General features: G+C 41.4%; 1 protein-coding gene across 1 annotated transcript in view; it reads left to right on the top strand.

The window, feature by feature from the left end:
• Positions 1-4,853: 4,853 nt before the first annotated feature.
• FES (FES proto-oncogene, tyrosine kinase) overlaps positions 4,854-25,101 on the top strand; it is an 87,799-nt gene continuing 67,551 nt past the window's right edge. The window contains exons 1-2 of the mRNA XM_075273382.1: positions 4,854-4,982; positions 21,542-21,819. Of these exons, the coding sequence (XP_075129483.1) occupies positions 21,595-21,819 (225 nt within the window). The 5' untranslated portion in view covers positions 4,854-4,982; positions 21,542-21,594. The remainder of the gene's footprint in view (positions 4,983-21,541; positions 21,820-25,101) is intronic.

Below are 25,101 nucleotides of genomic sequence, written 5' to 3'. Positions count from 1 at the left end.
AGCCTGTATAACAACTAGTAAGCAGTGACACATGCACATAATTGTGCAGCTGTTGAATACTGCATATACTGCACATGGAATATTGTGGCTTGTTTATTTTGGATCACGTCTTTGAGGTGAGTTAATTATTGTCTAAGGAAAACATTGTACCAAAATCTTTCTGACAAAGTACAGAATCATGGAAGTTGTCCTCTTTGATGTCTCTTACCAAAACATCTATTAGTCACATTTTTCTAAATCTTGACCCCCTTCATGCTGCAGACATTTTTCGTTATTTGACTTTCTTTCTTAGTCTCCAGTTTCCAAAACCCATAACCTTTTTATTTATTTTTTTATTTCACAGAGCCGTATGAGGACTACTTTTTTTTGTACTTCGTAATGGTACCATTTAATATTCCATTCAATGTATTGGAAACAAGGAAAAAATTCGGAATGGGGTGGAATTAGATAAAAACTGCATTTGTGCAATTTTCTTACAGGTTTCATTTTTATAGTGTATGGCAGATTTGTTACAACATATATGGAACTGTTCTGTGATTTGGAGGTTCTGAAGGAAATAATATTTTGGTAGGAAATTATATATCACATATGAGTTATAACACTTGAGTGTTGGGATCATTCATATTACTATAGTTTATTGAACTCCTTTCTGGGTACCATTCTACTCAAGGGCTGTGACATTAGTAACTATTCTGGATTTAAGACCCAACATCAACATATCACAGAAATTGACTGAAATATTTAGAGGCATCACAGAAGCCTAAGTGTTGGAGAAAGCTGGTTGGTGACAGTCTCTTGGCACAGCATTTCCTCCTTTCAAGAGGAGAAGAGTCAATCATTTCTTCCAGTCAAGAGAGAAGCCTTCTGCAATAAAGGGGCAAAACTGTCATGGAAGATGTTGACATTTTTAATAACAGTATATAGAAAGGCTTTTCTATTGCAAAACTCTATCGTTTTGCTGTTAGAGTGGTTTCCCTCTCCGGGGTGGCGGGAGGGCTCAGACAAAGGTTGAGGTAGCAGATAAACAATGGAACCTTATTCACAAGGAGGGAAAAGCTTGGTACAGACAAGACAACTACCATATGGTTATACTGTCTCACAAGGATGGATTTCTTGAACAGAGACAGTCTTTTCCCAGTACCTTACTGGTCTCTACCATGGTATACTAATCATATCTCATTCTCTTCCTTTGAGATATTCTCCGGGGCTACTTTTAGGAGGTCAGCAATGCCCAGTGGTCTAATGTATTTCTGTCTGGTATGTACTAGCATGGTCTCGCTACTCTTGCCTCCTCACAGTGCTGTGCTCTTCACAACCTACTTCAACTTGGTCACCATTGATCAGTCAGTCCTTCACACCTAGTTGTAACCTCCTGGCCATGTTGGGTGTGGTACTTCTCATAACAGCCTGGGAGCAGTTTACATACTCTCATGTGGCCTCTGTATCTGAACCTCCCTCACCATGTTGCAGATGCACTCTCTTATGTGGCAGATGGGCAGGTTTTCTATCATCTGGAACAGACTCCCAATCACAGTCCAGGCTAGAGCTTCAGTGGCTCCTCTGTTGTCTTATAGTATTTGAGCCCTGGGGTGGGGCAGTTTAATGGACAGTGCCACTCACCCCTAGCTAACTTACTGCTGCTCGGTTTAGCCGGTATCTCCTGCATTTTATGCAAGTCCGCTGTCTATGCTGTCCAAATCTCCAGTAATGGAAAAATAGTGCTTTTGAGGTTCCTAGTGATGCCCATGAATGAATATGAGCGTCTTCCTGGAGCACACGCTGACCCATGACCCTGCAGTTTTCTATGCTTACTTTCTATGCCAGTGACATGGCTGCATGTGACTGCATGACATACTTGTCTTGAACTTGGACCTAACTCCTAAGGTATGTTTTCCTTAGCTCTGACGTCACATCTTTAATAGCTGCCTAGCATTCATCTATTTGTCAGCTGCTTGTCAGTCATAAATTAGTTGCATGTCAGTCACGAGTAGGTCACAACTATTAACATAATAAATCATATTTATATTGTATTAATAGCAATACAGTATCTAGCGGTGGTGTAATTTACTCAGTATAATGCCGTAATGTCAGTATCACTCTTCTTAAAGTGGCATTATACTATCTAAGATCTAACTGTAACTAGCAAAATATTACAGTGCTGGCCAGTACCCAACATGGCATCACATTAAATAGCATGGCATAAAATAACACATTATGGCATTAGATAGAACGAAAAAATGTATTTTAACTATACTGTATAGATCTACTGTGAACCAGAGGGTTGCCTTAAATACATCAAAACATATGATCAAACCTAGCCTTATAGCATTTATACTCTTCACGGATACTGTTAGCAGAATGCAGTGGCGTCTTATGGTAGTCTGTATGCAGTGCTATCATCAGCAGGGATGACGTGCCGCAGGGTGACACCACAGCTCTTAGCAGCACATTGAAAGAATTAAGCTCCATTCACAAAGCCATATTTAAAGCTTCTTCATCTCTTCTGGCACAAAGTAGATAGACCTCAAACAGACCTCAAATCCAGCTGTGTGAATACAGCCTCAGGACTCATAGCAAAGCACAGAGCAAAACCAGCATGGCAGGACACAGCTGTAGAAGGTCTTCCATGTGGTACCATACTGTATATATTACATTCTGTGAGGTGATGTATCTAGGGAAGAATATCTTCTTAATAAAGCAAGTAAAGAGGTCTAATGATCCATTCACAGATTTAGCATTTGATGAGGTTTTAGGCAAAGATTCCACTCTTGAAGAGGACCTTTCACCATTTGGGGCACATGCGGTTTAATACACCGCTAGCAAGCCGATATGGCGCTGAATTCAGTGCACTACCGTAGCGCTTCACTGTCAGAAGGGTGTTTCTGACAGTCAGGAATGCCCTTCCTCACAGCAGCATCTATAGCGCTGTACTGTGAGAGGGGGCGTTGCTTACCACCCAGTGATGAAGCTGAACGGTGAGGAACACCCCCCCCCCCCCTCCCAGTACTCGTCTATGGATGAGCAGTGTCAGGAGGATAGGGGGCGTTCCTCACCGCTCTCACAGTACAGCGCTATAGATGCTGCTGTGAGGAAGGGCATTCCTGATTGACTGTTAGAAACGCCCTTCTGACGGTGAAGAGCTACGGTACCGATAGCTATTCATTGGGGGCACAGAAAGGGAAAGCCAATAGTGCGCTGAATTTAGCGCACAGTCAGCTTTCTAGCAGTGTATTAAACCGCATGTGCCCCAAATGGTGAAAGGTCCTCTTTAAACTTTATCAAATCCATTATCCTGCATATAGTCATGTACAAGATGGGTGAAGTTAGTTCCCATTGAATGGTAAAATTGTAACCGTCTCAGATTTCTGCCATAAATCCTTTTGTAAACAGATTTTGTAACATTTGTGAACATATCCTTATTCACATGTCCATTTTTCACGTATGTGTTCATTCTTTATTTTCTATGGACAGAATACAGACACTTATTTTAAGGTATTTATTCACATGTCCATTTTTATATACAGACAGTGTCTGTGGAAACATAAAACAAGCACATGCTCTCTTTTTGTCTGTTTTCTAGATCATGGATGTCATCTTTGTTCTGTCTGTTTTTCACTGATCAAGCTTAATATAAAGTATAGCTTTTTTTCTTTCTTTTTAAATGTAGATTGTGAGCCCCCTGTAGGGATCACAATGTACTTTTTTTTCCCTATCAGTATGTCTTTGTAGAATGGGAGGAAATCCATGCATATACAAGGAGAACATACAAACTCCTTGAAGATGTTGTTCCTGGTGAGATTCAAACCCAGGTCTCCAGCGCTGCAAAGCTGAAGTGCTAACCACTGAGCCATCATGTTGCCCCTAGCCTTTTTTTTTTTTTTTTTTCTTACGCCTGGTTTACACCTGTGTTCGAGTTTCTGTCCTTTGGGTCTGCTTGGGGACCCAAAAAACGTCAGCCCAATCTACTTAAAAAGTGGTCAACCGCAGAAACCTGCAGACCCATACACTATAATGGGGCCCGCCGGGTTTCCACCCAAGAAATTCTGAGAGAAAAGCACTGCTTGCAGAACTTTTCTCTCTGCGTTTTTGAAGTGGAATGGAGAAGGGAATCCCCGAATGGAAACCAGCACTGGTGTGACTATAGCCTAAAATGGTTGACCCACAGACATAATACGTCCATGTGCTATCAGTAGTTGCATATGCAGAGGAAATAGTGGACTAATAAATAAGGATTTAGTTCCCCTACACACGCCTGTGTGTTATCACGGGTCCGTGTATGGGGCTGTGAGCCCATGGCCGTCCCCATTTCTATCCGTTTTGTATTTGGGGCTCACTGAAGGAAATGAATCGTTCTGTGGCGACGTGGCTGGCACACCAATATCATCCATGTTCTGTTCATACTATTTTACCGTGGACCTGGCACATGCACACTATACATTGTATCTGTTGTAGATCTATTGGATATCTATGTAAAAATCAGAGGCACATAGAGATATAGTTTGTACCCTTAGTGGCCTATAGGCACCATACTGAGGCAGCTACTCGTCTGAATAGCACATAGGCCTTTATAGAATAAGTAGGTAACTATTATAATAGACTACATTAACTCTCTGTAGACCAGATGCTTACTATAATGTCCAGCTAGTTGAACCTTCCTAGTTATATACACTCTTTCCTGTGTAGCTGGTGTGCCCTGTATTCCTGCACAGGACATTTACTCTCCACAGGTAGTGAGAGGGTTAATGCGGGCCGGGTTACTGTCAGTGTGGGAAGTGCTGCGGTATGTACGGCTGCCAGTCAGTCAGTCAGTCAGTGAGCAGGAGCAGGGGAAGGAGGCAGCTCATAGGAACTACACAAACTACAGCCCGGACCTGAGGAGACCTCCAGAGCTCCCTACAAGCAGAGACACTGACACACCAGGGATGTAACTAGGAACTACACCGGGAGCAGGGCACAGGACCGGGCTGTGCTCACCTACACAGGTAAGTGTGACATATGGTGGGCACTGTCTGCCATAAGGATGCCACAGGCAAAGGGGCACAGGTGACTACATGAGGCATTGGGGGCTGTGCCACTAGTCTGATATACAGCTGGCAGGCAGGGATAGCAGCAGCTTATAGCCTGAACCTGTCCGGCAGTCAGTACACACATGCCTGACTACTAAACAGTATCTACCTGCCCGACTGCTGAGCAGTATCTACCTGTCTACCATGTACAGTACATATATGCCTGACTACTGAGCAGTATCTACCTGCCCGACTGCTGAGCAGTATCTACCTGCCCGACTGCTGAGCGGTATCTACCTGCCCGACTGCTGAGCGGTATCTACCTGCCCGACTGCTGAGCGGTATCTACCTGTCAACCATGTACAGTACATATATGTCTGACTACTGAGCAGTATCTACCTGCCCGACTGCTGAGCAGTATCTACCTGCCCGACTGCTGAGCGGTATCTACCTGCCCGACTGCTGAGCGGTATCTACCTGCCCGACTGCTGAGCAGTATCTACCTGTCAACCATGTACAGTACATATATGCCTGACTACTGAGCAGTATCTACCTGCCCGACTGCTGAGCAGTATCTACCTGTCAACCATGTACAGTACATATATGCCTGACTACTGAGCAGTATCTACCTGCCCGACTGCTGAGCAGTATCTACCTGTCTACCATGTACAGTACATATATGTCTGACTACTAAACAGTATCTACCTGCCCGACTGCTGAGCGGTATCTACCTGCCCGACTGCTGAGCAGTATCTACCTGCCCGACTGCTGAGCAGTATCTACCTGCCTGACTACTGAGCAGTATCTACCTGCCTGACTGCTGAGCAATATCTACCTGTCTACCATGTGCAGTGTATTGGAGGAGAAGCTGCCCTACACAACCATCCTGTGCCATACACTACAGGGCTCTCTACTGGTGAACCCCTGTACAAGCAGACAACAGAAATGACTGTGCCAAGTATAATAATGGACATGACTCTGTACGGTCAGTCCTATGGTGAAAGGCTGTATGTAGCATGGTGCCCACTGTGGACTGTCACATATGTATGTCGTGTTCATAGTAAACTATCAATGGTGGATACGCCATATATACTACTTGTGTGTAAGAAATGGCGCCATCATCATCTTTATTACTGTCTACAATAGTAAATAGAACTGTCTGCCAGGGATGACTGGCACATTACACAACCTGCCAATGACAACTGGTAAATTACATATTCGCCAGGGAAACTGGCCCTATGTGAAATTACTATATATATGATGACCATCTAGTTGCTCTATAACTCGGGGCCCACATATGCTGGCCTACATATACTTCCCACTGGCGCCTTCTGCTATACGTTTCAATTTTTTTTTTTTTTTTATTATTCTAAAGTAAATTGTGCTGTTCCAATAGGTTCCTATGAAAATATAATCTTCGATAAGCAGAGAGATCCAAACACATAACCCCGGTATGTGAACATAGAGTACAGAGTCTAAAAAGTAGGAAAATGCCACTTCCTCATTGTAACGAAAAAGAGGATGCTTTTCTCAATACTCAAACAGATACTAAAGGTTATTTTATGTTTTTAATCTTTTTTGGAACTTAAATAGATATTTAGAAATTCTGTTTGCATTTCCTTTTTGAGGCTAAGGCCCCATGCAGCGAATTTCTGCAAAAAGCACGAACATTGTGTTTTTTTCCACAGTGTTTTTCACAGAAAGTTCAGATTTTTTTTTCCTCTGCGGTCTTTCTGCCTTTGTTATACCTATACGGAAAGTGCCAGCGTTTCTAGGTATAATTGACATGCTGTGATTTACAAAAACACTTACATTTATGAAATTGCAGCATTTCCACTGTGTATTTTATTCTGCAATGTGTGGTTGACATTAGCCAGAATCCCATCCACTTTGCAGGTAATGTAAAACGCTATGTGTTTGCAATGTGACTGATTTATAGGGATCAACAATAACTGACAGGGAAACCTGGCAGCAAGGCTTCAATTCCACTGCAGCGCCACTACAGGGCTAAGGAAGTATTGCACACTTCCTGTTTAAATGAGTGGCTTGTCTGTGTCATGCAGTGTTTTTGGGTCTTCTACAAAGAGACACTCTTTCTTAGACGTTCTCTACTCGGGCAGATAGAAAAGGGACCAGGTTAGAGGTCAACTGTAAATGTGTTGTCTTACAATGGACATTTTTTCATTTATCAGCATCAGTGGTAAATATCTGATTGTGGGGATTCTGACTAGAATAGGGATCTAAAGTGAGTAAGTACAAAGAGGAGGACTTTGAATGGAGTGTTGCCCGAGTAAGCATGGTGCCACTTCATTCAAAGTCTACAAGACTGAAAGAAACAGCCAAGAACTGCACTTGGCAGTGTCAGGCAACCCTATAGACATTGACTAAAGCAGCCAGCAACACTCCATTCCAATACCTCTTCACTGTGGTTCCAATGAAGAGGCCAAGGGGCTCAAAACCCTTGTCCTGCTGATCAGTGAGGACCCCATTGATCAAATATATATTACCTGTCCTGTGGATAGCTGATAAATGTCCATTTTGGAAATTAAAACTTTCCAATAGGATTTTGGTATTGGGTTCTAAACCAAATACAACATTATTAAAGGGGTATTCCCACGTCGCATACTCACCAGTCTTTACTGCTGTAAAATCTTTCTTCCTGGTTTCTTGCATCATTTGGTGGGCAGGGTTTCACATGCAACCTGCCGTTTAGCTCCGCCCCCAAATTCGCGTATAGCTCCACCCAACCATATTGGACTATGAAGTACAGGCAGCAGCAACTCCATTCTTTGTTACATACAGAGACTGCCTGTCTCTGCCATAATGAACACAACTGAATTAGCTAGCCTGATAACTGGGAGAACAGAAGACGATTTCAGAAATGAAAGCAGCTCCTCTCCCCTATCTGCTAACAGGAAGCTAGGTCACGTGGTATAGACACAGGAATAGCTAGATACACAGGCTCGCTCCCTGCGCTTAGCCCCTCCTCCCTCCCCCCTGAGAGCAGCAGATACATCACTTGACTCATGAGCAGCTAAGTCAGGGCTGTGGCCACAAAGAATTGAATAAAGTAAGATAGTGGACAAACAAAGCAGTTTTGCTGAAGCAATGTATTTAGGAAAAGTCTTACATCCACATTAACCAGCAGTATAGATAGGATCCTTGTGATGGGACAACCCCTTTAACCACAGCTATGGCCAAAGATGGTCACATCTGCTCAGTTCCGTTCCAAAAGCCCTATAAAACTACACAGAGAAATATGTAAAAAAAAATGTTATGTTCATACCGGTTCACAGATACGATGATGTGATCCATTTGTCATCACATTTGCAGAATACTTTTGCACACTTTCTGCAACCTGTATATCATCAAGGGTGATAGTAAAAAATTCCAGAACAACTTGCTAGCTTCTGGTATTTCATATAGAAAATACTTTAGTTCTGTAGTATACACAATTTGTAGTTCACTTGTGTAAACTGAGCCTTGCCAGTCCTGCAAAGAATAACCTCCCCCTTCCTTTATACACATAGAAGTGACATGTTTGTCTTTCCTAGTATCATGAATGTCATGTACCTCATATTACCTTTGTTATCGGTGCTGGCATTGCTCACAGTAGTTAACCAGATTAGTATTTGTAAAGTTGTACAGAACAATGGGATATTTTTTAACAAGATGGTGTGAAACAATGACAGAAATTTAGTAGAATATTTATTATATACATCCCCCTTTCCTGCAGCTCTGTTAGGGTCCATTCACACAGAGTTTTTTGGCGAGGATTTTGGCGCTGAATCCCATAGAATTCTATGGGTTCCACTAGCTTTTTTTGTCCGCTAATGGAAAAAAAGCTTCCTTCAGGCAGATTCCACCTGCAAAAACCAACACAGTCAATGGGAGGTAGAAAATCCATGTGGAAGTTGCAAAAACCGTGTGGAAAACTGCCAGCAGTTTTTTCAAGGTCCATACACTCTGCTGGAGGGAAAAAAAAATTCCTAATTCCTGAAGCGCATTTTTTCATCGCCTAAATCCTCACCAAAAAACTGTGTGTGAATGGACCCTTAGGGTGCGTTCACACATGCACCTGTGTCACTCCGCTGGGTTTCTATCCTCAGCCCCAGAGAAACTGGACAGGGGACGGCTTCCCTGCGGTCAGTTTTAAAGTCCATTAATTTGAATGGATTTTAAAAGCAAACTGCTAGTGTCTGTCTGCAGACTCTCCGCGGGAAACCATTTTTTTTTTTAGCCGGACACAAAGTCCTGCATGTCCAATTTTGTGTCCAGCCAAAAAAAAAAGATTTTCCTTATGGATATCTGTGGTTTGCTTTTGAAATCCATTCAAATGAATGGGTTTTAAAACTGACTGTCGGGAAGTCGTCCCCTGTCCAGTTTTTCCGGGGCTGAGGACAGAAACCTAGTGGAGTGACACAGGGCAGACACGGACGCAAGTTTGAATGCCCCCTGGGCTCACACCAGCGCCCGATCTACGTTTTCAGGCTTCCGTCTTCTGCCATGAGCGCTGGTGAGCGTTTTGTGCTCTCCGTGGCGAAACATTTTTTTTTTAACTGGACACAAAGTCCTGCATGTCCGAAAAACCAAAAAGAAGAAAATTTCAGCTCACCGTATCGACACGTATATAAGGAGCCTCAAGGGAGCCCGGCTTGCAGGTGACTTCAGAACCCGCCGTCCACGAAATGTATCCAATATGTAAAATTTGCCAGCTACATCCGAGAGGTAATCCAAAAAATTCCACGATAGTAATAAAATATAACTTTTATTGTGTCTTCATCTTAAAAAGGTTACAGAGTAACCATAAAGGGGTACATCATTAACACAAGGCACAACGCGTTTCGGGAATCACTGTTCCCTTTGTCTTAGCTCAAATTCAATACCCTCACTGACTCATTATAAACACTTAGTTAACGAGACCCCTCCTTTTCCTGTTACGCCTCCATACATCTTCTCTAAAAGACTTATTTAATACTCATGATCGCAACATATCACATCATAATCATTAGCAAATACATAATATAATATTTTATCTATAAAAAACAATATATAATACGATCAATGGAATTTACTTTATGGATTTATGGGCCCTTTATATAAGGTAGGACACTGTTTATACATTATATAGGAAGTGTTTATACGATAGTATGTGTTGTTTACAGGGATTGATTACTATTGCGATTATATGTGCGATACTGATGCGATAGTATGTATTCTCATTACAATGATTTTTGGGACATGTTTATTATGTATCATATATTGTTTTTTATAGATGAAATATTATATTATGTATTTGCTAATGATTATGATGTGATATGTTGCGATCATGAGTATTAAATAAGTCTTTTAGAGAAGATGTATGGAGGCGTAACAGGAAAAGGAGGGGTCTCGTTAACTAAGTGTTTATAATGAGTCAGTGAGGGTATTGAATTTGAGCTAAGACAAAGGGAACAGTGATTCCCGAAACGCGTTGCCTTGTGCCTTGTGTTAATGATGTACCCCTTTATGGTTACTCTGTAACCTTTTTAAGATGAAGACACAATAAAAGTTATATTTTATTACTATCGTGGAATTTTTTGGATTACCTCTCGGATGTAGCTGGCAAATTTTACATATTGGATACATATCCTGCATGTCTGACTTTGTGTCAGGTTAATAAAAAACCCGGTTTTGCCGCAGAGAGCACAAAACGCTCACAGGCGCTCATGGTCAGACACTTTCCAAACCCATTCAAATGAATGGGTTTGAAAAATGACTGCAGGTTTCCGTCTCCTGTCCAGTTTTGGGCAGGAAACGAAAACCTGCAAAACGGAGACCCCCAGGCGCAGATGTGCTCCCGCCCTTAGCTGCACCCACAAAACAGTTCCCCACAGCCATGACTGGGAGGTGGAAGGTAAGGCACAGTACATACAGTGCAGCCCATCTTTGATGATTAATGAGAGGAATCACCTGACCTAAACCTAACCACAGTACCACGTAGAGTTTGATTCCTAATATGCCTCTGTTATTTAGCTTTGGAGATCCATTTTCACGTAAATCAGAGTATTACCAATATGCAAATGAGGAGAATGTGCTTTTGGCTGTGTCTTGGCTTGCCTGGGCTTTGTCTCAGTTCTAGATTTCAGGGCAAAGCACTTCCCTGTTATTTGCACTGGGATTAGGTTTAAAACCAATTTACTGCTGACAAACTCCCCTTAAAGGGATCCTATCACTCAGACACAATTTTTTCTAGGTACCACATCGGAATAGCCTTAAGAAAGGCTATTCTTCTCCTACATTTCGTCATCTTCTTCACGCTGCCGTTCGCCTACAATCCCAGTTCTTGTCGGTATGCAAATGAGCTCTCTCACAGCACTGGGGGTGGGCGCCAGTGTTCGGACAGCACTGGGGGCGTCCCCAATGCTACAAGAGAACTCTATCCAGCGCCGCCTCCATCTTCATCAGCAGCGTCCTCTTCAGCCTCTTCTTCCGGCGGTGGCTTGTAACTTCTAGGCCTCGGGCAGAGCAGGCTGCACATGTCCACAGGCCATGAGAAATGGCCGCTTGCACAGTATTGTAAGCGGCCATTTTCTCGTGGCCTGTGGGCATGCACAGACTGAATGAATTATGAGAAAATATATTCCAGAATTATTTAATGGGAAATAGAAGAATTTTCTAGAACATACAGGTCAGGAGAGAAGACAGATCCCCTTTATGTGGTTTTACTGTTGCTAAGCCCTCGCCAGTAATGATGTAGAATCCATGAGGAGAGCCGTTATGTCTATTATTAGGATGTAGGTGACTATTGTCTTTCTGTTTTCTTACAAAACACTTGCCCTGCAGCAAACCAGTTCAATTTCTAAAATAGCTGACATAGTTTGGGAACATTACTGCTTATTGATGTACTGAAATAAAAGGAATTACAGGGCATGCAGAGACCTGGGGATGGAAAGGCTGAAGAAAGCTAGTGCCATTAATGGTAGTAATAATGATAGTACTGTATAGGATTCAGTGAAGTGCTGTACTGCAGGAGTCAGTTATAGGGGTGGTCCTATTAAACAACTGAATAAGTTGTAGATTGTGGGAGCATCGCCACAGAGAAAGTTGAGCGGTGTACGTCAGCTATCCCTGGTGGTTTGAAATGAATGGAGCGGGGGATCACTTTTGTGTTTTGCGTCCAGTGCTCCATTCAGAATTGGGAACAAAAACACCCCTGTCCTTACAATTAGTTGGGGCCCCAGCAGTCAGACCCCCAATGATCTGCAACTTATTCCCTATCCTGTATATAAGCTATTTTGTGGAACAACCCCTTTATGCCATTTCTTGTGACTTGCACGCTTTTTTTCCCCAATAAAACACATATACTTCACCACTCCATGGAACACTATTGAGCAAGTGTCACTAGCCCATGTGTCTCCAATAGACAGACCCAGAAATTGGAATCAAACTATTCACCATTTACTGTGTGTTAATTGCCTTTAGGTCCCACATATCGAACTTCAGCTTTTTCCTCTACATGTTTGCTTCCTTTTTTTCTTCCCTTATTAAATCTATAGGGAAAATGCTTGCGTTTCTCCAGCTAAAATTGACATGCTTTGTTTTAAAAAATGCAGGTTTTTTTTTAATGGCTGCAGGTAAAAATGCTTTGTTTCCACAACTTTGTAACTTATTCTTAAAACATGATATGGCTGAGCAAAAATCGTTGCTCTGATAGGAGAGGATTAGGCTATGGTCACTTGTAGTGAAACGCAGCAAAAGAAAAACATGGTGGAGAAAACCATGCCGGAAACGCATCAGTTTTACCTGCAGCGTTTTCCATTCCATTTTTGCAGAGTTTTTTTTACCGTATTATACCTATACAGAACCTATATGTTTTTGAAAACACAGCTTTTTCTGATTCAGATTTTTTGCTGCAGCCGAAATACTGTGTTTTTACAATATTGGCCTTCAGCCTTAAAGGCTGATTTTTTTTTTCGGTAGCAAAAATACACTTTGTCAAGTGGTTTAGAAGATATTTTGGTGGTGATAGGCTTGATGTGCGAGTGCATGTAAAGCTTCATTCATAGCAAGTGTGCAAACTAGCTTAGTATGGTTTTGTTTTGGGGGTAACGCTAAATTGTCACCGTGGAATAATATTTTTTCACATACTCTAATACTGGTAAGGTAATGATAGAAGCATATATCTTCATTTAGAATCGTACATGCCAGATATCTCATGCATATATAAAACTTAGAACACAATTCAAATTGGATATTTTATGCCTTAGGTCTGGTTCACATCATAGACTGTAATGGGGTCTGTGTGTTTTCTGCACGGTGTCCGCATGAGTCATTTGGAGAGGAAAATAGTTCTTGAAGTACTTTCTTCTCCACATGACCTGTGCGGTCACTGCGCGGAAAACACACAGACACCATTATAGTCTATGGGGTCCATGTGCTTTCATTGCTCACCTCTTTTTAATGCATTCATTATTCTGATTGGGGGGGTCCCCATGCGGACTCCCTGAACGGAATACCGAATGCAGATGTGAACCAGGCCTTAGCTAAAACAACCTGAAAATGGTTCAGTAGTAGCTGCTACGATGTACAGAAAAGTTACAGACCACTCTCAATTTAGCCTTAACCTTAGAATATGTAGAGTGAAATATTGGTGAATAATCGTGGACAGGGGATGCACTAAACCTGGCCATACACAATAGGACTGAATATTTGATGGTTGTGACGTGTTCTCAGTAGGCAGAGGGGAATAATCTGCTGACAGACTCCTTTGGTGGCTATGTATTTTCTTCAGAAAGTTGACATCACAGTTCTCACAGTTGAAATCTTACTGCCCAATCCTTATCTGCAGTCTTGAGCAATGTCAGGAAGTCTCCATATACACTACATGTTATACTAACTTTGCTAAAATTTGGGAGCTTGGCTGATGTTAGAATAAAGGTTAAGTGTATATAAAAAAGCAATCATAATTCTAGTTGATTAGTAATTAATATCTGTACATTATAATTAATGTGCACATCATATCACAGCAAGTGTATCAGGTAGAATGCGTGTGGTCAGTTTCTGCTGATATAGTTGTATATGGTTCTTAAGAAGACACATAGAGAAACTGTCTCCCCTTTATATCGTGTAAAACTGGAAGGCGTATAAATAGTAATGTAAGAAGAAAAGAGTTATAGTTGTTTTCTCATATTTTGCAGGAAGTATTAAAATAAATGTGAGATGTTACTGTGTGAATGACTGACAATGTGAATGATGGGTGTGAACCTGTCTTTAACTACAGTTACATTTTAGAACATTTTTAGAGAATTGCTGCGGAATAGAAGAATAGATGGCATTATGAGAACATCTTACAATGCAGGAATGGGCACTTGAATTTGAAGAAATTTGGCCAATCTACATAGATTGTGTCATTGGTTTGCATAATAGACGACAAAGCATTATGAAAACTCCTGTACTAGTTTCCTTCTGCTTTTGTGACATGAAAGACCCAGATTCCAGGAAGCCCACTCATCACCCATCTACTCACTTTATATTGCACTGCCCAGTCACACTTGTAAATGTGGGTGCATTTGCCTTCCGACAAAACAGCATTGTTCATTGGGAGTGCCGAGTCTAGGAAGTGAGCAGAAAATGGAGGAGTTTGGAATGACAAATTTGATAAGGGGCTTGTACAAGATTGAAGATGGGAGAAATTGTAACACTGAAGAATAAGAGGTTTAGGGTATGTTCATATGGCAGCTTTTGAAGAGGATTACAGGCAGTCTTCTACCTTAAAATCATATCCCAAAATCACCCCCTGTACCAGAATGATGAGATTGAGCCTAGGGTTTCTGTCTTGGGTTTGTACATGTGATAAGCTTCATACTATAGGCTTAACCACGGTTTCAGAGATGACTCTTCTGTGTAAACCACAGCGAGATTGTGCAGGACACTTCTGTTTTTTCAGCGTGATGTGAAGAGAAGCATCACCACCACAATAGGGACAACTTGAGGAGAAGATTGAAGAAAATCTCTACAAAAGCTGCCATTGTATACGTATCCTCAAGGAAATATTACACATAAAGGGTAGGTTGTGGAAAATATTTCTGCTGTTGCAAACAATGTGATATATGTTTGACAATGATAGGGAAAATATTGTGCTGCCTCCTTTCCATCAATGCAAGTTATAAGTAATGATAAGTAGGATTTTTTTTTTTATCAACTCTTTATTTATAACAGTAAGCGTTCCAGAATGCTGGTACATGCGCAGGTACGATGAATACTGCTGGAGAAGAAGCTCAAATGCTCCCTCTCTTACACAGGATTTTTATCAATTTTTTCAAACAATATACAGTAATGATAAGTAGGATTGTCAGGAAAGGGGGTGGGAGTTTATGATACAAATTTGGGGAGCATTATTGTATGAAGTAAGACTAGACGCTGTAAAGACGTGTAACCTTATCATTCAGCTTTAGACACTTTGGTAAATAGGGTGCAGTTTCCAACTGTCTAATGTAAGGCTGCTTTCATACAGTGTTTGGTCAGTAATTTTATTCAGTGATTGTGTGTGGAGACTACACAGAGATCAGGTATAATAGATATTTGTACCTGTTCTGCATTTTAACCCACTCCTAGTTTTGGCACACAATCTCTGATGAAAATCACTGACCTCCGAGTATAATGATCGGCGGCCTGGGAGAGGTAAGAAACATAAAAAAACATAAAAAACACTGTTACTTACCTCTCCACGATCCGTGCTTGCTTCAGCCTAGTCGTCTGACGTCTCATGACCCCAGCCTGCGTCATTGAAGATCGACTACTTCGGAGGCCGACAGCGTAGGAGACGGGAGATAGGTACGTAACAGAGTTTTTTAAAATGTTTTTCTCCCCCTGGGTCTCCGATTACTATACTCTGGGGTCTGAAAAGACCCCAGAGTATAATTGTTTATGGGTGTCTACAGTGGGATATAATACTGTGTTGCAGGGGCCACTATGGGGGATAATACTGTGTGCAGGGGCCACTATGGGGCATAATACTGGGTGATGGGGCCACTATGGGGCATAATACTGTGTGCAGGGGCCACTAAGGGGGATAATACTGTGTGAAGGGGCCACTATGGGGCATAATAGAGCGTGCAGGAATGTGTAAGAGGGGGTCGGTCAAGGTCTTTGGTGTCAGTCGTGTGTGTGTGTGTGTGGGGGGGGTTGCCATGTCAAAAGTTCGCCTCGGGGCCCCGCCATTCCTAGTTACGCCACTGCATGCTTGGCTGGTTCTCATGGCATAAGCTGTAAAGATGTACGGAAAACGTAGTCTGCATAAGCTAAAGACAAAGTACGTGTTAGTAAGTTTAGTAAATAGGGTTAAACCAACTGGTGTAATACATAAAGAACTTAACAAAAGTGAATCATAGTGAAGGAGTATTAGAAAGCAATATTGGAAGATCAAAAGTTCATTCAGAGAGGGCAGAGATATTATTCCACATTCATTCTTCTGTGCTCCAGCTACTTCATGTGCTTACTAGGCACATGAATGTGTTGTCTAAATTCTGTGGCTAACCAGGAAGTTTTGTTGATGGTGGCATAAAGTCTCATAGCCAGCATTAGATAATGTGGTCATGTGGTCTAACAGCACTATGAATACTATGTCACTGAACTCTACTATTGGGACTGGAAGAGAGCAGTTGTGCAGATGGGATGAGAATTCAAATAGTACAGCATAGTTATCAATTCTGTTGAATGCCGTTAATAGTTTTAGATATAGTTATGAATCTGTCATACGGACCTTCGAAAATATGAAGTGGATCTAGAAGCGCCAACATTCTGAGGGCCCCTTCACACGGCGTAAGCGCGCCGCTCATTTAGACACGCGCTTCCCATTGAAATCAATGGGCTCTGTTTTGAAGCGCCGCGCTTGGATACATGTCTAAATGAGCGGCGCGTTTACGCCGTGTGAAGGGGCACTGACTCGTGTAACATTTAACAAAAAGTTTTGAGCATCACCATGAGACAAGTATTTTGCGCATGCAGCAAATATATATCATTTTAGGTGCAAAACATGTAAACAAGAAAATTGCCTTGCATGCCATGAGGAACAAATATTTGGCGCACACATCAAAAACCCTAAAATTTTAGGACCAAAATAAGCAGACACAAAAATCATCTCTGACTTACTGAGGAGACAAATATGTGATGCATGTCATTCAATTGTGGCACACAAAACAAATTGGGGTAAATTCATAAGTTTACACCATTTTAGGCTGTGGACCCACGAGGTTTTGGAAATGACAGCATGTCAATTATACCTACGGAAATGATGGCGGTTTCCCTACAAGTATGATTGAAACAGTCCACAGAGAAAACCTCTGCAAACTTTCTGTGTAAAGCGCTGTGGGCAGAACTGCGTTGATTTGCCACCATGGTTTTTACCCATAGTGCTTTTTTTTCTGCGGGACACTACGTGGGGCCTTAGCTATAAGCTATACATACTATATATAAACTATACTATATGTTTGTTTACTTTGCACAAGAAAATCTGCGTCCTATTCATTCTTTTCTGTTTCATAGATGTGTGGTACAGTTAGACACTTTAAATTCACGCCCATTCTAGTGCACATTTGGAAAAGCGTCGAGCCAGTTGTTCTTCATAAATACTGCGCACCATATGTTTTGGCGTATATATATAGACAGAAAAGTGTCAGACTTCTATAGACAATTTTGCTCCAATGTGTTGCAAAGCAATAGAATTTTTATTATTTCCATTTTATGCTGTGTAACTTACAGGTCGAGACCCAGAGCAAAGTTCTAGACACATATTTCTTTTCTCTGAAAATATTCTTTCAGTGTCTCCATGAATCATATAATAATTTAACTTCATTTCATTTATTTTCTCCAGCTCTTTAGTCAGACCAAAAAGTTGTCATATCCCAGATGAGTCACGGAGGAAACAAATTTATTAGATAATCCTTTTTAGCCAAACTCACATTGTGTACTAAGAATAAAACATTAATCCAAAGGTGAAGGTGGAAATCCCCAGTCTTCTATCTCTGAGATTTGTGGTTTACGTTTCGTCTTTCTTTTCTCTGTATATGAAACCATTCAGCAAAATAATTGTATAGTCTCCACTTTTCTCATGTACCTGGTGACTACACCTACTGTGGCTAAGGTTCAGTCTATACCTGTGCTGTAAGTAGGTGATATGCTATTATTAGTGTATAAGAAACTTTCCAAGCCGGTTCCACTGCATTCCTTAAAGGTCAGATGGATCTTGATACCATTGTTATTGCATTGTCACATTGTATTTCTAGATATTTATTCATAGTACATAGTGGTGCTCCTCTAAGTGTGATAATGTGTCTCTATGTGCATTATGTGCCTAAAAAGTTGCCCTTGTGTAATAAATATTGCACAAAATTCACCACAGCGCTGACATGATGAGTTTTATGCTGCCCATGTACTGGGGTGCAATGGTGCCCTTTTTTGCACTGTTTTGTGCAAGTAATAAATATGGCAAGGAAACAAACAACTTTGGCCAAACCCCTGACAAAATGTAAAAGTGGCAAGGGCATCTGGAAAAAGAGATATGCCTCCCCCATTTTTGACTTGCAAAATAGCTTGAAAGAGATAAGGCAGCGCTTTGTTCTTTTGTGAGAATATAGCTTGGTAAATTGTGTATGCTATCATACACCATGACCCCTGATTTTAAGTTGAGTTCCCCTTATGTGTGTTTTTTTTTTCTTGCTATGAGCACGATATCTCCTTATGTTTTTGATACGTCCTCCTTGCCCTGTGGATCCATTGTTTTGTGGTTGTAAAGGGACTGCTAGTTGGGACATCACCTGTGGCTGGTTATTCCTTTGATATGAGACACATTCTCCAATTAGGTTTGTTGGGAATAATTTAGATTGGCTGTTCCATGTACACAGTTAGATACCTCAGTTGATTTGTATGCTTAGGATCTGAATGTAGCCTGCTTGGTGTTTCTACTATTTTTCTGAGCCTTGTTGCCAATGCTGAATTGCCCTTAGCGTATTAGGCCTATTGTTCTTCCAATAGTACACCATATAATACACTATAGTAGAGCCATCCCACATGGCACAGGTAAATCAGCTGCGAGACCAGGAGAGGAAGGAAGAGGCAGAGCAGCCAGGGGGTTGGGTAGGTTCCAATCACTTGACACGGTGGTCAATATCAGGCCAGACTCCTGGGTCCATATTGAAGAATCCATAGGAAACAGCAAGGTAAGTTTGAGTCCCTAGACAACCCCTTTAATGTTACAAATGCTGTTAGAAAGATTAGGTACTATAGTGGGTGCTTGACTATCAGTCACTGCCAACATGGCTTCTGATGCCATACAACCTCCATGACATAACGCTGTCAAGATGTGCAAATTGGCGGCTACCTCTGTGCATGGTCTTTTACTCCATAAGCACTGAATCAGCAAATCATAAAGAAACAAATCCTCCATCTAGTGCACGGAACGGATATCAATGTTCCTCAGTCTTGCGTGCTCAGGACTTTGGTAGTACAAGTTGACTACCTTGGCCTCAATATAAAAGTGGAGTTTCAAAGTGTTTGCTTCCTGATTTAATTTTTATGAGTTACTGCCAAACCATACATTTACATAGACTACTCATTAGTCAGTCTGAAGGTCACTCTTAGAAATACATTTTTTTACCACCATTATGACATTTCAGTGGGATAAATGTTTGACTTGACTACTGGGACCCCTCCAATGTAGAATTTATGGCACAACCTAGGGACATACCATAAATGATAGAGTGATTGAAGACTGCCTTTCCACAGGAAAAGCAATAAGTGTCTGAAGATGAGAAGGAGGGACGTTTCTACCCCTGAATGATTTTAGAAGGATAGGTGTACTGTCACTTTATTTAATTCTATGGGACTGCCAAAGATGGCCAACTTTGTGCCTAGCTACTGCTGAAGTTTGCCGAGCACTGCATTCAGCTTCTCTTGACTCCATAAAGATAACTGAAATGGTAGCACGCCTGCGCTGCTTCATGCAGATGGGTGACTTTTGTGATCGGTCAGGGTATTAGTGGTTGGACTTCCACTGATCAAATCCTGTCAATAGGGATAAGTGTTATTCTTGGGAGGTATGTATGTTAATGATTTCTGTATAATAATATGAATAATTTAAATATATTATAAATATATAATATTTGCACTATATTTACGGCAATATTTCTCAATAAATGGTGCAGTTATTGGTGGAGGATATGTACCATATCTCTAGAATCACAGGCATCACTTGAAGATCCTGGGCCCCAATGTAAAATTTATGAGGCCCCTACCTACCATTTGACTTTTAGTTGGTACATTGTAGGTGGAAGGGGGAAATTTTGGGGCCCCTTAGAGTCCAGATCCTGGTAACGACTGCTACTGCTGCACCTCTTATAGCTACGTCTGTCAGATATCTGTTTTGCCAGCGTTACTTTAAGGTTACCGTGCTGACCTGAGAAGCTTCTGCAGTGTCAGAGTTCTCTGGTCGTATCCAATTAGCAGCTGAGGAGGCTTATAGAAACTCCCTTCCTCCTCAGCCAGGTGCCTGCAATTATTCTACCTTGCTCGGCTTTCATACCTGACTTTGTGTTACACAACTTCTTACTGATTTCCAGGAACCAACTTGAAACTGGAAAACCACTTGCCTTCTGATTCAGACTCTGACATGATCCCTAGGAAACATGCCCTTGGCTTGAAATCGGAAAACCGCTTATCTCCTAATTCTGACTCTTGCGGAGATCTCTAGGAACTGACTCCTGGCTTGAAACCAAAAAACCGATTGTCTCCTGATTCTGACTCTGATATGATCTCTAGAAAACTGGCCCTTGGCTCCTTACCGGAAAAACCACTTGTCTCCTGACTCTGGACCAGGCGTTTCCTCTTGAACTGGACATTGTAAAATCCTGTTTTGACTTCCCGATCCTGATAGGATAAGCTAATTGTGGGTTCTGGTTTTGATTTCTGATAGTGGAGCATTTATTTCTCAGACAGTTTCTTTGGTGATAACTTGGACCCCAAATTCAGCAATGTCCATCTGGCCTAATGGCTAGCGCCGGTGAAGACGTTTCTGTATCTAGGACCTATCTCTCAGTGCTATATAGGATTTAAACACCTAGTTCTACTGCTCTCTGTTATCAATCAGAACCTGTTACTTTCTGATACTCCAGGGTTTCTACCATAACAACGCCCCTGCCTAGGATGTATACTCAAGCTTTGCTTTAGTTCTGGCAATACCAGTGTGTCACAGATGGCTTATGTTTAGCAGAATACTTCTTCCTGTGCAAGGTTCTGGCATAGAAAAGGGTGTTACACGTGACCAGATGAATATTTTTTTAATATTTCATTTATAATTATGTATGGTTATTGCTTCTCCTGATTATAGATTAAATCTTAGTGCTTTATTCATAAAGGATATTTCGATTTCTGCAATTGTAGCTAGCTTTTACCATGAATAATTGCAAACTATAATGCCATCCATCTGTGTGTTCTCTAACATATAATACCTTTATTGACTTGGTTTATTTCTGACACCACCTTCTTATTCTGATTTACAGAGAACCAGTGAACTTTAAAGTACACAAAGAAATAGTCAGCACGTTGAATAACTATGGGATTTGCAACAGAATTTAGCTGTCCCAGTGGGCACAATGCTTTGCTACGCCTGCAAGACTCTGAACTGAAACTGATGGAATCTTTGAGAAAGTGGATGATACAGCGTTCAAAGAGTGACAAAGACTATGCATCACAGCTTCACCAGATGTTCACCCTCATCGAGAAGTTGGATCAGTCACCAGTCTCGGGTCTGTCCGAGTACTCAAGTCAGCTGAGTCAGGTAACATTTACTATAGTGAAGGGCCCCTGACAGTAACCTTAATCCCTTGCCAAATTGTAATCAGATATAAAAAGCGTCAGCGTTTGGAAGTTGTTCAGGTTTATAAAAAAAATAAAATTGCACGTTTACTTTTTACTTGTGCATGAAAGCATAAAGGTAAGTAACAGCTGCCAAGAAGCCAGTAGGTAAATAGGAAGGCTGTGAGCATATGTTAATTGTTAACCTAATCCTGATCACCCGCCTGTATTGTATGCAGAAGAAACTTAGTGCAAATGTATTTACCTATAGTATGTACTAGCCTCTGCCCACGACTCTGTCTGCATTTTGTTGGCGTCGATGATCTGCTTATATTCAGCAAATTGCTGCCGTCCTTGGTTTGCCTGCTCCGGCATTTCAGCAGCTCTTAAGCTGTCCTGCTGCTGAACTTGTCCATCACGCCGTGCCCATGATTGTTCCGACATCTCAGGAGCACGATGGAAAGCCATATAATGAGTGTGTTGTTGGCGTTGATGATCCGCTTGCTCTGGCGTTTTGGCAGCTGTTAAGCTGGCCTGCCACTGAACTCATTCCTCATGCTGTGCCCGTGATTGTTTCGTCATCTCAGAAGCTCGCTGGGAAGCCATATAATGAGAGTGTTGTTGGAGTCGATGATCCGTTTCAGCAGCTCTCAAGCTGGTCTGCCTCTGAACTTGTTCTTTGCACTGTACCTGTGATTGTTCCGACATCTCAGCAGCTCATTGGGACCCCAAATAAGGAGCATGCTGTTGGTGTTAATGATCCCCCTGAGCTCCACTTGAGGAGAACTCTGTTTATTTCTGGCTACGTTCATAGCTGTCGTTGTTTTAGAATTTTGCAACAAATTAGATTTTCTTTTCCCCCGCCATGTTTAAAAGTAGCAAACTGCCAATTTAGATTAAAGGTGTTTTCCCATCCAGTGTGTCAGCATGTTGCCTGGATCAGATCAGATAATATGCAAATGCATGTATAGAATGAACTGAGGGTTAGCTGAGTGTTTACATAGAGAGATAACAGACCTGGCTTTATCTGAACCTGAAATAAGCTGCTGCAAGAGCAGTTTAATATAGTATGTGAACATAAATTCATAACAGTTGTGAAGCCATGTCATTTACCGGGATAAAAAGTAGCCTATGTTTTAATCGAGGTTACAAACTATCTATGTGACTAATTTCATTCAAATCCATTCAGATTTTTTTTTGTGTGATTGAGTAACAAACACACAAACATCCAAACTTTCACATTTATAATATTAGTAGGATAGGATGCTTAGAGGCACAATGTCCTGGGAATTCTATAAAAGTACTTTAGAAGCTGCCTACTGAGTCCTGCTGTGACGCTCGAGTAGTATAAAATTTTATTTTTTATATATATTTTTTTACTTGCGCTGCATTCTTCAGTTCTTTTTTGGATATTTTATTTTTTTTTTACTAGGAGTTACGGTATTAGTTGCAATATGATTTGAAATTGTACCAACTCTTCTGTCAGATAAAAAGTTGTTCATTAGGCTCGGTTCACATCTGCGCCTGGTCTCCGTATAGGATTACCGTTCCCCTGTCCACATGAAAAATGCGGAGAGAGAAAAGCACTGCAAGCAGCACTTTCCTCTCCTCATTTTTCACCGTTTGTGGGCAGATACCAAACGAAAACCACACGGACCCCATTATAGTCTATGAGTTTTCTAAGGTAACCACTTTTTTATGTGGATTATGTTTCCTTTTGAGGGGGCCCCAAGCGACCTAGCTGTTGTCTCTCTGCTGTCTAGTATTAACTTATTCATTAACAATTACAGTATATGTAAACTAGTGTGCCTAGTTAGGCATATGGCTGAGGCACACAAAGCTTAGAAACATAGCGGTTTTATCCCAGTTAAACTGGCCGTCCATTGCATTTCATTTTTATTAGATTAATTAGATATAAGGCAGCTGTAAAGAAGTAGAGGGTTTTGTAAACCAATCTTAATATAGTCCCCAACTAGCATGAGGCCGCCTGAATTATTAAGAGTTTCACAGCCATGAATAAATCGGACACACTCCCCAGTATAAAAATGTGTGCCAGTCAGAAACTGCTGTAGGTTTCTGGTGTAACTCATGCCAGCTTTCTTATAAATGTAATAGGCTTGCTCTCTGCTCCATCTACATTTGCAAAAAGTGCTAAACAAAACAAGAACAAACAATATGGCACATCTCTGGCAGAATAAAGGGCCATGCGCCTAGGATGCCCCTTATTAACACCCATCTATGCCAGAAAACTGGTGTAGATGAATTAATAATCCCCCCCCCCCATGTTTTTTTATTTACTGTTGTTGTAGTTTTTATTTTATTTTTTTAAATCAAAGCTTTTTATTTTTAAAAATTACCTTGAGGATAGCCCTGGGGAAAATGCAGTTCCTTCCTGTGTTGTCTATATGAACAGTGCAGCAGGTGATGTGTGCTTTATGGCAGCTGCAATGAGTTGTAGTTAATGGACAGAGAAATGTCATAGACCCTTAGGGTGCATTCACACTACGTTTCCTGAAGCTTATTCTGAACGTAAAACACGTTCAGAATCAGCGGCGTATAAAGCAGCTCCATTCATTTCTATGGGAGCCGGCATACGAGCACTCCCCATAGAAATGAATGGGCTGCTTCTTTCACTGCGAGCAGTCCCATTGAAGTGAATGGGAGGTGCCGGCGTGTACAGCTCGGCATGAGCAGAGCTTGCCGTATACGCCGGCACTTCCCATTCACTTCAATGGGACTGCTCGCAGTGAAAGAAGCAGCCCATTCATTTCTATGGGGAGTGCTCGTATGCCGGCTCCCATAGAAATGAATGGAGCTGCTTTATACGCCGCTTATTCTGAACGTGTTTTACGTTCAGAATAAGCTTCAGGAAACGTAGTGTGAATGCCCCCTTAGGCTACCTGTACAAGAATGTTGTAAAAAGTGGCAGTAAAAAAACAATATCTTAAGGGCATGCTTTTTCACAGATGAAGATTAAAGATTAATCTTCATTTAAATAAATGAAATCTTAAAGACTTCAGTCTATTTTTCAGAGCCATGAAAACTGACAAAAACAAACATTGTGAATAGCCCCAATGAAATGAATGTGTTCCAAAGAAATCTGTGTCATCGTCATTGCCATCTTATTGCTGTATTTCATGTACTGTGTGCATGAGGCCTTACAGTGTCCATGAAATGATGGAACACAGTCTTCATGACCAGGAAGTTATGAGGAACATGCAAAAATGACTTCATCTGTTGGCATAGTTTATAGTGCTGTTGCTAT

Source organism: Leptodactylus fuscus, chromosome 5 (assembly GCF_031893055.1).
Source record: "Leptodactylus fuscus isolate aLepFus1 chromosome 5, aLepFus1.hap2, whole genome shotgun sequence".
Lineage (NCBI taxonomy): Eukaryota > Metazoa > Chordata > Amphibia > Anura > Leptodactylidae > Leptodactylus > Leptodactylus fuscus.
Note: the sequence above shows the minus strand (reverse complement) of the source record. Positions and strands in the feature narration are given on the sequence as shown.